The following is a 13,202-nucleotide window of genomic DNA, read 5'->3' on the forward strand; positions in this document are numbered from 1 at the left end:
AGTAACCCCTTCATCTTGAGTTTGCTTGGAGGAAGTTTCAGAGTGTTCTTAGATAGAGAATAGGATCAATAATGCCTATTTGTGTTTCATTCCTTCCAAACAAACTGTCAGGAAATGGTTTCATACTCCTGGTGAGTATTCTCTCCTACTGCAATGGCCTCATTTTACTTTCTTATGGAAAAGGTCTAGTCTGTTCAGTTGTAAAAGGCTGATTGACAGGTATGCATGACAATCCAGAGGCTTACAACCGGCTTTTGTGAGCAGCCTCTACTAAAGAGATATTCTAGGGAGAAGGGAAACTCTCCCAATTATGTGTCCTGTGACCTTTTCACATCTTAACTTCAACCCTTGAGAGTTTTAATTTTCTTTCCTTTAAAGTTGGAACGGACTTTGAAGCATATTTGTTTATATGTCTGTGAGTATAAATTAGAAGATCATAAGCACATATTGATCTTCCAGGAAATCTGCTTCTTACTCTTCCCCTCATGCAAGTTACAGAACGGACATACACACACACAACGAGACTGTGTGTGCTTCCATTTCTCTATCAAGTAAATTTTCAGAGGCCAGTTGCTCCAAAAGACAAAGTTTCCAGCCCCAAGATAATTCTGAAATCTAAAATGTAATCTTGTGTATTATGGGTCTTTCCTATTGCTGAGATTGGAGGTATGTGCAGGTATCCTCTGAGACAAAAGTGGATCTTAGAGATCTTCTTTCAGGCCATCATTTGTGTTTCCATCCTCAGCACTATCTTCTGAACTGGTAAATGTACATGAGTTAAATCTACGTGTACGCTGACAGAGGTTAAACTCCTATGTAGGCTGACAGGGGTTAAACCCATACTGAGGCTAACTTGAGAACCGATACAACTGCCTCTTCCAAAAATAATAGAGACTCTCAGTGAAGAGAAAATTTAAAGTGCAAGTAAAAACTTCATCTGATTACCACAGTGAGATATTAAATATTAAAAGAACAAATTCAGAAAGAAGTCCATAATACCAATAAAATTTTTAAGCAGAAAAAGAAAATAAATTTGACAAGGAGGGTGCAAACAGAGAGCTATTTGAATTGGAGGCAAGTTAATTATATTTAAAAAAAAAGATGTCTCCAGAAAAATCTTTTTCAGTGCAATAGTTAAGTTCCTTCATATTATAGAGACATATACACAATGTTAACAACCATGAAAAACAATACAAAACGCCCTCCATTTAACAAGTAGAAAAATATAACTACTATATATGGCAACTGTGAATCTAATACTGTACAGAAGTCATTTGTGGGTTTTACAAATAAATTATAGCTTAAATGTCTTTTTAAAATTCTTTCCCCCCTGCCCACAGATGTACACCAGAAGTTAACAACAGGTAAAGTCCCGGGCCTAACTGACGGCAAATCAGTGCCAATCGAATGTTCTGCCCACCAGCTCGAAGAATTTCTTATTTGGCTCATGAAAATATTCGTGCAGTTTATCTAGTAATTTGGGATCCACTTGGGGGTGCGCCCGGCCTTTCGATTCGTGTAAGCAGCGATCCTTGCCGCTGTCCCGCAGGCAGTAGAAGCCCTTGGTTTTGTTAAAATAGAAGTTCGAAGCATTGATCTGCGGGGACAGCTTCAGGAACCTTTCGACTTTCTGGATCTCAGGGAAAGGGTCTCTAATGAGTCGGTCGCCATCCACGATGTGGATGTGGCCCAGTGGGAAGAAACGTAGCCAGTTCAGCATGTGTGCGTGGTACAGGCTGCGGTTGAGAGCCTTGTAGTCCATGTTAAGCCGGCCGTCCCGCACCAGGAGGTCCTCGATAGGCGGGTAGGGCTTGTGCTTCTGAAGGTGGTTGTACAACACCTGGGTGTAGTCAGACAGCACGCGCTCTGAAGGGTCCCTCAGGATGAGCAGTAGGCGGATAGCAGGGTTCATGCTGTGAATTCTCTCAGGCACTTTGGGCGAAGTGAAGTAGGCAGGTGTCTTCTCCACGGTGAGCTGGTTCGGGGAGGAGAAGGGCATCTGGGTAAGGTACCATCCCAGGCCTTGGCTGTAATGTTCCTCCCAGTCAAAGAAATGAACTTCGTTCTCAGCTGCCGCCACATCTGGATGCAAGCTGAGCATCTCCAGCAGTGCTCGGGTACCACCCTTGCGCACCCCAATGATGATGGTCTGTGGTAACTGCTTTGTGGAACCATTGGCCGCTGCACCTTCTCGGGTGTCTTCCTGGAGGGTACCCACTTTTCTCAGAAGCTCCTGCTGTCTGGAATCTGGGCCGGGAACAGCTGGGTGAGAAGGCACAAGCTGGGGCTGGGCCACCAGCAGCACCACGCCCAGGAGCAGCAAGGTCATGCTGTACACCTTGGGAACTTCACTGAGCCACACACCCCTGGGTCATGAAGTGGCAGCAGAGATGTCTCACAATTACTGGAACATGAGTATCTCCAGTTGCAAATTACTAGGGAGGAAAGGAAGAAACTATTAACCCCAAGTAAACATGGAAGTAATCCAATGAACATCTATAGTGGTGAGCCCTGCCCTGCCTCTCCCAAACTCTCTCTTTATACTATAAAGTAGGAGTGGCAGACATTTTCTGTAAAGAGCTAGCGAGTAAATATTTTAGGCTTTGTGGGACATACGGTTTCCATGGCAACTCCAATTCCAACAGTTTATATAGATCTGAAGAATCCAGAAACAATAGATAGAGCAGGGGTATGGCTGTGTTTCAATAAAACTTTGTTTATGGACACAAAGGTTCGACTGTCAAATAATTCTCATGTGATATTAAATATCACTCTCCATCTTAAGATTTATTTCACTTTTAAGTTTGTGTGTGTGTGTGTGTGTGTGTGTGTGTGTGTGCATTCACAGGTCTTTGCACATGAGTGCAGGTGGCAGCAGAAGCGAGAGACCTGTGAGTCACCCCAGACTGGAGTTACAGGCAGTTGTGAGCTAAACAGAAGTGGGTGTTAGGAAGTGAACTCAGGTTCTTGCAAGAGCATTATGTGCTCATAGCCACAGGGACATCTTCCTAAACGTCTTAAATAGCTGGATAGTTGTACAAAAGGAGGCTTTCCATAGTCGGCATAGTTTACTAATCCCTGGTAGAAAGAAAAGGACTAGAAACATTATTTAGACTCCAGAAAGAATCTAAGAAATATTTCCCTCCTGTCAGCCTCCCGCAGAGGCGTGAGTGATACAGAAGCAAGTTGACTTCTGCAACCCATGTCTCCCACGAGAGGTTTCTGTTCCAATGTGGTAGATAATGATATGTGGATGACTGAATGAATAATCTAGTGCTTCACCCAGCATCAAACTCTTCTGCTGCCTCTCCTCATGTGTGGTATGTTTTGGAGCTTTGGGTTTGACAAATTGTATATAGGCAGATAAGCCAATAGGCCGAACCAGCATCTGTAGCTACACTCTTGCAATAAGAACAGGTCTGGTCAGCTGTGTGTCTGATTGGGAGGAAGTAAATCCTCCCTGGCTCATGAGCAAATATCAATGGCTATGGTTTCATCACTAAGTTTGGGAATGGTTTCTTGAATTTGGCAGTGGTTAAAGTGTGTATACTGACTGCAGGCAGGAGGGAGCAGGATGACTGAAACAGGTTGGGGCTATATGTTAGGATTATATTCTATGGAGAGATATTTATTCGTTTGCCTAAAAATTGGGAAGTCTTCTGAACAGAGGAAGCCACTACAGTGTGCCTAATGGGATGAAAGAGGTAACATATCCAGAAGAGAACAAAGTTTTACTACTTATAAAGTGGCCCACAGCTGGCAGAGTTCATTCTCACCACAACCACACAGTGTGGCATAGGAAGTCAGGGCTACTAAAATCAACAGTTTATTGCTGATGTTCTTATGTAAGGACATAAAAAAAAGTCATAATTCATTTCACAACTCAGTGCCCAGATTAAAAGCTTAAATGGAGATTTTTGGGCTTACAAACTTCCTCCCTCTGCTTGCCTGAACTGCATTGCCTGTTGGGATAATGTCCTACCAAGACATTAATTGCTAGCCTAGATGCAGGGACTCACACAGATGACAAGTTGTGGGTACCACTCTGAAAAGTGGACAAACGAGAACCCGTGCTTTTCATTCTCCCACTTAGAAGAAGCAGAAGCACTCATTTGCTTTGGTCATCAACAAAGGCTTGGGAAAGTCCCAGCACTAGGATTGTAGGGTTTTTACACTCAGTGAAACATTTGCCTCCTCTTTAAATCTTATCATTTACTTGCTAGAATGCATGGACAAAGATCAAATCCAGGACTTCCAATTGATCTGTGTTCCTGAGACTAGGTTAGATAGTCTGGAAAGTGTGTTTAAAATATGAGCAAGGAACTGGAGGGTGGCTCAGCAGGTGCAGGTACTTGCTACCCTTCCAGGACCCAGTTTCAATTCTGGCACCCACATGATGGCTTATTACTGGCTGTAACTCCACTCCAGGGGATCTGATACCTCCCTCTGATCTCAAAAGTCACAGACACACATGTGGTATACATACATACATACGTGAATATAAAACCCTCATCCATATGAAATAAAAACTATAATAATAATAATAATATAGTAATAAAAATTTAAAAAGGCAAAAATCTTGAGCACCGAACAAGACACAAGCCTTTAGAGAGAGCCAAATACACAGAGAATAGATGCATGGACGATGTAGCATAGCAAGAAGGAACTTGAGATCAGTGTGGAAGCCCTTGGGAGAAAGTTATTCACTGGAGTTATGACTACACAGTGTGGGTTAGGTTGGTTTTATAAAGGGGTGACCTCAGTGTGACAGAACTGCTTTCCTTAATGAAAATTGTGTCTAATTTCATTTCCTTCTCCACTGTTCACATGGGGGAAGCCAAGGAACCACTTTTACCTGCCTTGTATACAGTTGAGGGGGGAGTGCACAGAAGATCAGGCTGACATAATGACACACAGGTGAAGCATAGGTGGCACTAACTCTGCCATGAGAGAATGCCCCACCGTGTGTGGTGGCACGGTTGCCATGTTCTTAGATTTCTGCCTTTGGGTTCAGGACTTGGGACAGCCACTGATTGGTAGCATTCAGCCCTCATGTGACAAACGTACAGGCTACAGCTGACATCTGTACCGTCTGCCTGCTCATGCTTTCTCCACTTTAACTTGAAGTAATTTGGTCAGCACAGCATATACCTGAGAATTCTTCCTATCTGGTAGTTACCAGCAGACAGTAGAGAAGATACTAAATATGGTTTGTCTAAAATGCTAAAAGTGGGAAAAAATAGTCCAACTGGTTATCTAGCACTATATGATCAGTCCTGAAAACAAACATACAAATAACATTATACAGACTGAACAGGATGTGTGTGTGTGTGTGTGTGTGTGTGTGTGAGTGTGTGTGTACGCTTGTGTGTGTGTGTGTACATGTTCATCTGTGTTTGCACATATACACATATGCATGTAACAACAATTAATGAAAAATAGGAGGCTATTAATTTGAAAGAGAGCAATAAGGGGTGTATGGGAGGTTTCGGAGAGTGAAAATGGAAATGAGAAATGATGTGATTATATTACAATACAAAAAAGAAGAAAAATTTAAAACTGGACTGTTAGTGACTTAAAAACTGTTTGTTGCATATGTAACTGTATATAATACATACATTACTATATTTACGCATTTGTGTATATAATATATATGCACGCAGTAACATTATGTTTCTTGTGCTTTGACACTTCAGGCTCCTGATGATACAACCACAATTACTTTGTCGTTTACTCACAAGAAAGAAAAACATCTCCAAGCTCACATGAACCTGCAAACAGTCTCTGGGTCATCCTGACCTTGACAATGGGTTTTTAAACAAGAAAGACGAGTCTTTTAGTCTTTGCCTTTCATTTCACACATGAGGAGGTCCTGAGATGTCTTGGTTATGGCCACATGGAAATTCTGGGCCTGGAACTTTTGGTCCCTGAGTTCCAAACTAGTGGCCTGGGTCCTGTCATAACGGACTCCCAAGCAGACAATCTTGATACATCACAATGATAATGCTAAAGGGGTATTGAAAAAGAAAGACCCAATGTAATATACTCAGCTATGACAATCCCTCAGCTCCCCATTCTAGGATATAAATATACACATAGTACATTTAGCACAGTATTAAACCCATTTATTCTTTAGGCAGTAGGTGGGCAACAAGATCTGGACAGGACAGCCTGTGGAGCCAGGGGTCCTATGTCTAGTTTTGAGTTTGGAAAGTGGCTTTGTCACTATGCCTCAGTCTGATCAACTGTGAAATAAGGGTGTTTCAGTCTACTCTGAATGATTGCTTTGAAACATGAATAAAGAAGTGTATACCAGAGAGAATTGCATAATAGAAACAGACCACATTTTGTACTTTAAATTTTCCTAGAAGCCACATGAGAAAAATACATTTTATAAAATTCAGTGTATACACGATGTCATTGTTCCAGAATAAAATCATGTTTTAAAATTGATGAGCAATTTTTTTCAGTATTGTACAGTAAGTCTTGGTTATCCGGTGTGCCTCTCTCTGACAACAACATTCCACTCCAGGACCGTGTGTGGCCTGGGCTTATTGAGGTGGGTAAGAACAGAGGGCTGTGTACAATGTAGTTCTTCATCTGACAATTTCATAGAGAAGTCTCTGTGCAGGAAAAGGACAAGGAAGGCAAGCCCAAACCCGCAGGTGAGATAAATACATTCATATTCTATCTGTTGATAAGTTCTTTATTCTCCCACCGGAAATAAACTGGATGACCTTGAATACTGAGGGCTATCTGAAAGCTTGGAACTGCCAAGGACACAGTCACACTATATCACAGCACCTGAAGCTGAGGCCAGGCACCCTAGCAAGCACAGTGACAGCAGCTCCAGCTTCCATTGGCACTATGCCTTAGACTGGCAGTTTCACATAAAGCATGCCTGCAGTCTTCATGATGAGCCCTCAAGACAACTAGCATTGGTATTGGAAAGCTGGACTCAAAGGAATAGGGTTTTTCAGGAAAGTATGAACACAGCTCAGCTAGCCTCCAAATGGAATCTGGGCAAGTAGATACAGGGTCTACTATGCTTCTCACTCTTTCACAGCTTCTGGGATTAGTGTGGGGTCCTGTGAATCAAACCTGGGTCCTAGGGAAAGCAAGAAGTGCCCTTAATCACCGAGAAACCATCTCTCCAGCTCCTTCTTTGGAGTCTTAACCAAAACTTGTGTAGCTTACAGGTCTTTGCTTTCACATCCCATTGTGTAGTTAAACCTCAAATGGTGAACAAAATTTCTGTGAAGACTCAGACTGGCTAGGCTGACAAAATTAACCCTCGTCTTTTATAGAATGGATTACTAGGTCTAAGAGGGAAGTCATCCACCTCCCTGCTCCTTTAAATAAAGAGACTGTTTTCTGTGGATTGGGGTGACAAATTAAGAACCAGAAGGCTTCAGATACCCTAGGCCTGCTGTGACAATACTGAATTAGGTAAGGGAAACCAAGTGTCTAGTACATAGGCTCTCTCAGAGGGTGACATTCATTATCCTTTGAATTCAATTCACATTGTGCAGACTGGGGAGACTCTTAGGGTGGGAGCTGCATCCTCCTTAGGCTTCCATTCCTTCCTTTTGCCGAGTTCTAGCCACACTAGCTTCTCTATCCTTTATAGTGTACCAAATTCATGCCAGCTTTGGACTTGGCATTCTCAGCTCCCTGCCACCAGAGTTTGTGAAGCTCTCTCTTCCTTGGTATTCAGGGTTAGTTCCAAATGTCAGCTTTCCATCAACAGTTTTCACATTATCTCATTTTAAAGTCCTCATCCATTTTTCCAAATCATATCTGCTATGCACATCTCCACACAATCACGCATACCACTGAGTCTCCTGGCAGTGGCTTATCTTTCTGAGATGCCCGTCCCTGGGTATGGCATGATTCCTGGCACATTGTATGGGGTAGAGACTTAGGTCCTCCATGAACTTGTCAAATGCTGCAGCTAGTAAGGCTAATGGCTATAAGTTACTGAGAACAGATTTTAATTTAGCAAAAGGTGAAACACAACAGTCTATGCACTGAAAAGACTGCCAAAATGTAACATTTCTTCTATTCCAAGAGAGTCAAGAAGAAGCCAGATGTTGAAAGGGGCTTCATATTGCTCAGTGATTGGATAAGCTCGCCCAGAAGTCTAGAAAACATCTTAATTAAAAAGAGGGGTATCTATGAAATAACTCTTCAAAAATATTTTAATTTTCTCCATAAGTCTCCTTATTATATAAATCACATTATGACTCAAACTCCAAATGTAGTTAACTTATTATACCCTCACAGTCCCACCAGTCTGAAGGTGAACATATCCACAGTCAGAGGATATAAGCAGAATATTTCATGAGAGAAACAGTGATGTCTATGGTCTCTCTCTTCAAGATACTGCCCCAGTCCCTCCACCTAATGTGAGAAAACAGCTGGCTCAATCAAGGAGATTCTCTAGGCTAAGGGACTTGGAGATTTCACAAAAAGAGGTGGAAAGGAAAAGGTTATTTGATGAGCAGCCACTATGTGCCAGACAGTAAGCACCCAAACAAAGGTCTCCTCTAAAACCTACAACACCACAACCAGCAAGAGTGCTGTTCTCATTTTATTTCGTATTTTTAAACAATGAAAAGTTGGTAGAGGGTTCTGGTAATAAGACAGACCTAAATGGGGCTTCTTATAGTTACGTGATACCATGTAAGAATATCACCTCTTAAGGACTCAGTGTATCGCCTCCTCTGCTCTCCGGGAAAATATATGGAACCACAGCTGTCAGGGGGGTATTGTGTCAAGAGAGTGGGGCCCATAGACATCAGCATCAAAATTAACAGGTGCACAAAACCAGTTTGTAGGGAAGGTCTCAGAATACTTCTTGACCTGGCACAGATGGAATAAGCAGAACTTGTCTGAGAGAAGCTGAAGATTCACCAATATGGCAGAGGCAGGTACTTTGTAACAGACTGATAAATAGCCATGAGCCTCAAGTCCCATGTCCAATTCTTTGTCCTTGGACACAGGACCTGGAAAGGTTCAGTAAGTGGCGCTGAGACTTGGAGCCATGCCTATACAAATTCTACGAAATGGATCTAAGCCTACAGCTTACACAATCAGCACAAATTTATAACTCATGCTAAATAATTATCACGGTATGTGTCTAGCACACAGTAGGTCCTCAACAAACATCAATGTCCTTCTTTTTTCTCCATGGCAGTTATGGAAGCACATTATTAAAGTTAAACAACCTTTTCAAGGCCACAGAACCATGAAGCATCAAAACTAAACTCCAGAGTCCTGTTCCTAGGCCCTCGCTTTGCCTTCTCTATGGACACTACAAGTGCATTCCCAGCAGAGGAGCAAACTCCTGAAAAAAATGGCAGAAGGCACCTGCGCTAATAAACTGCTGTGCAAAAAACTGCTTCTTTCAAGTCTCCCATGGAGATGAGTGATTTAATTTTCTGGAATGTACTGAAACCCGAGTAGAGACAGTTTGAACAACAAAACTGTCATTATTTTTATGCAACCAAACTGGGCAATCGAAAGCATCAGGTTATTTGCTCATTCCGAAGAGTCAAAAATGTCTTCACTTTCACTTTTACACAAATGATTTAAGAGTCTGTTGCTGTGGTGTCACATTTCCATCCTTGGCAGGGCATCTTGGAAGGCAAGAAAGAGGAAACAGATTCAGCCTGTGCCTGTCAGTCTGTGAAAGGACATGGGTATTTCGAGACCTCCATAAATATTTATTTTTCTTGAAATTGCCTATACATGACACTCCTCAGCCAACATTGACATTCGGTTTGGTTTGAGTTATGATAATTGCTGTGTCGTAGGAAGGGCTGGGAAGAATGCAGGGTAGGAAGGACCAAAGGGCAGCTCACATAATGTTAATAAATGCTCTTGAAGCACATTTTCTGTCTGAAGAAAACAAGTAAAACTGGGTCCAAGTTCCCTTCAACGTGATTCATACTCTTGGAATGCAGTTCCTCCAAGATTTCTGAGTTCCCTGGAGTCCTCCACAATGCTGAAAGGTACCGAATCCACAAAAGGTAACCTGGATAATGGACACTGCTGGATAGAATTGGATTGGTGTGTGTGTGTGTGTGTTTTGGGGGGGGATATCTTGTCAAGGACAGGAAGGCATCATGTGCCCTTGCAGGATCAAGGAATCCTATCTCCTGCCAGGGCAGCTGGAAGTCAAGCAACACAATAGTGTCATCCCCCGCCTCCCCGTACAAGATTAGAACCCAAGGACCCCGAGGAGGTGTTAGACGGAAGTGACTCCAGCTTCCTCAACTAGCAGTCCAGGCTACACCAAGTGGGAATCTACATGCCAACCATCTGGGATCTAGTTAAAGAGGAAAATGGCCTTCTGAAAATTCAGGGAGAGGTGTGGATTTCTGTACCCCTAAGTTCTCAGGGGCACTTGTCTATTCACCAGCCCATGAAATGGGCCTGGGACCTCAATATCCACTACAATTCTCACTGCTTTAGCCTGTAGAAATGCTGTTCTTTGTGTCCCATTTGCTTTTCACTGGGTGGATATAGCATGCTTTTAAACCCAGGATTAAGAACAATCCTGGTAGACAACAAAGAGAAAGATCTGTCTGGCCACAGAGGTGGAGCTATTCGAGGAAGAGGATAACAAGAATTTGGAATTAACAGAGGATTTCTAACCAAAGCCCAGGTTTGTATATCAGCTCTGTAAGTTAAAACCTGCAGGATGCCCTGAAACTCTAAAGAGTTTTGACCTTGTGTTTTTATTGGAAGGATTAAATAAAACAGTATATATGGACACTTAGGACACTGCTTTATTGCGTAGTTCATATGGCAACGTTTCAAGCCATGATGGCTAAATTTATCCCTAAAAATGCTGCATGGTATAAATAGGATCTAGGGATAATTAGTCAAATGCATTTGTTCATGAGCCAAACTGCTGCAGTGACTCAAGCCGACAGAGCTCAAGGAAGAAGGGACAGTGACACACAGGCACGATCAGACTCTGTTTGAGGACAGCACAGAGCAGGGCCTTGATAAGAGCCCCCCACCCTAGACAAAAGGGAACAGCATGTGCAAGCAGCTGCAGCCCCAGAGAAAGGAGGGAGACAGTGTTCCTTCTCAGTGTGCTTTGTGTGCCGTTGTTGGGCACAGGAGGCAGCAATGACCTAAATAAATCCTTCATTACACACAGAAACATACTGGCATAGGCAGCACATGGCAGAGCTCTGTGGCAGGAGGGAGGATAGAGCCTCTCTTATTACCATGTAGCTGAGTGGAAAAAGGGTACCACCAGTAGATTGGGGGATGGAACCAGGCGCTGCAGACTCTTGCATGTGTAGCTGTAGACATGCTCCAGCTGAGACTCAACCTCTGAAAGGTGCATTCTTAGCTGCAGGAGCCTTCCTGGGTAGGGCATGAGCATCATCCATCATGTCACATGTGGCAAGCACTCATGAGTTCTATGCATTTTCCCAGAAATGCAAACATATAAGAGACATGGGAGGCTCAAAGGCCATGTACCAACACCTTCACCTGTCATATTATGGCGTCATTTCACAGAAACAGAAGCTGATGAAGGCAAAGAGCAAAACGACCAAAGTCATGCACAGAGGCACTACACAGAGTAGGACAGCACAGTGTCATGACCCCATACCTATGGACACAAACTACAGTTTGGATCTGTGCTTTTAGGGTGTTGGGCAAGGGAGGCCAGAACAATTTACAGTCGTAAACAAATATGTGCAAAGCAAAGCAATGCAAAGCAAATTCTTCTTCATGCACAAAACTCAAGAGAGGATTTGCCTCATTTTCTCAGCCACTTTCAAGGAATGAATCTCCATGTCTTTCCAACATTCATACTTGGAAGTGCTGATGTCCGATACAATTGTATTTGCAAGTGAGAGTCTTTGAGAAGTGATTTAGGTGAGGTCGTGCAGTTGGGGTCCTGATCTGAAAGGACAGATATCCTTTTAAGAAGAGGAAATGAAACGAGTTCTTTTATGCAACCAACATGTGTGAAGACAAAGAAGGGAGCTGTTCGTAGGCCAGGAAGAAACCCATATTAAAGAAGTGAGTTTCTATGCAACTTGTTCTTGAGATCTCATCCTCTAGGACCATGAGCAAAGGACCTATCCCTAGTGTCTGGTAGAACAGCTCCACTAGCACAAAGTCCTCAGGGACAGAACAGCAGAACTAAGCTCTTGGCTGGGAGCCCTTCTGCTGTGTAAGCACAGGACCGCCTGCTGGATTCAGGCAGGTGACATCATGTATCAAGTCAGTGGACTGTTAGGGGCTGTGGCAAACAAGTTGTGCCCCTGATCTGTTTAAATTGGCAGCTGCTGTCCACTCTGGCTGATGTCATTCAAGTCCGAGGACTAGAATGATCCGATACTCTAGTTTTTCCAGATTCGACTGTGGGTATTAGTGTGAAAAATATTGGGTTTTTTGTTAATGTAGTAAAAGAATATTTGCTGTTAAATAAGGAGAAGGTAAGAACAGAAAAGATAGAGAGCAATCCAAACCTATAAGTTTTGATGCCTAAGATCTCCACTTCTCCTGCAGGTGAGCACTCATTGCTTCACAGTGGCTTCTGCAAAGTTTTTGAGCTTGCATGGAGTTCTAGATATACATAAACAATCTGCTCATTGTCTTTGAAGAGTTCTCTCTAATGTGGAAGACAACATAAAGGAGCTAATTGCAAAGTTTCTGAATGAACAGAAAGGGAGCCCTGTAAATAAAATACTTCAATGGTAGAAAATTGGAGAGAAGCAGAGTGTACCTAAAAGGAGGCCACAGTGGAGGTGACACCCGGGCACAATCATGAAAGAGACATGGTGTTTACTCTACAGGCCCTTAAGAAGCCATGCATTCTAGATTTTTTGGAGCAGGAAACATAGGTAGGTGTGTATACCCTCTAACCTAGCATTTGCTATGGGGCTTGCATGTTGTTGCTGAGTCCTGACAGAGATTAAGTTTAGGAGCCTGAGGACTCCACAGTGTATAAGCCCAACAGAACGAAAACAGTGTTCTGAGTTTGAATTCCTGCAAAGCCACTTTATTGGATAGATTCCAACTTGGGGGAAAATTACTGGAAATTCTTGGAAATTTCTGCTTAGAGATGTTTGTATACATGTGTTCTTGGCTGATCATAGGCATTAAAAAACAAGTATTTAGGCCAGGTACAGTGACATGCACCTGCAATCTTAATGCTATGGAAA

At 42.8% G+C, this 13,202-nt stretch overlaps 1 protein-coding gene across 2 annotated transcripts in view; it reads right to left on the reverse strand.

Annotated features, from left to right (window-relative positions):
• Nucleotides 1-996: 996 nt before the first annotated feature.
• Hs3st1 (heparan sulfate-glucosamine 3-sulfotransferase 1) overlaps nt 997-13,202 on the reverse strand; it is a 29,389-nt gene continuing 17,183 nt past the window's right edge. For both annotated transcript variants that reach the window (XM_005068819.4, XM_013112444.3), the window contains exon 2: nt 997-2,435. In XM_005068819.4, coding sequence (XP_005068876.1) covers nt 1,394-2,329 — 936 coding nt within the window. In that variant the 5' untranslated portion in view covers nt 2,330-2,435 and the 3' untranslated portion in view covers nt 997-1,393. The remainder of the gene's footprint in view (nt 2,436-13,202) is intronic.

This window comes from Mesocricetus auratus, unplaced genomic scaffold (assembly GCF_017639785.1).
Source record: "Mesocricetus auratus isolate SY011 unplaced genomic scaffold, BCM_Maur_2.0 Super-Scaffold_100006, whole genome shotgun sequence".
Taxonomy (NCBI): domain Eukaryota; kingdom Metazoa; phylum Chordata; class Mammalia; order Rodentia; family Cricetidae; genus Mesocricetus; species Mesocricetus auratus.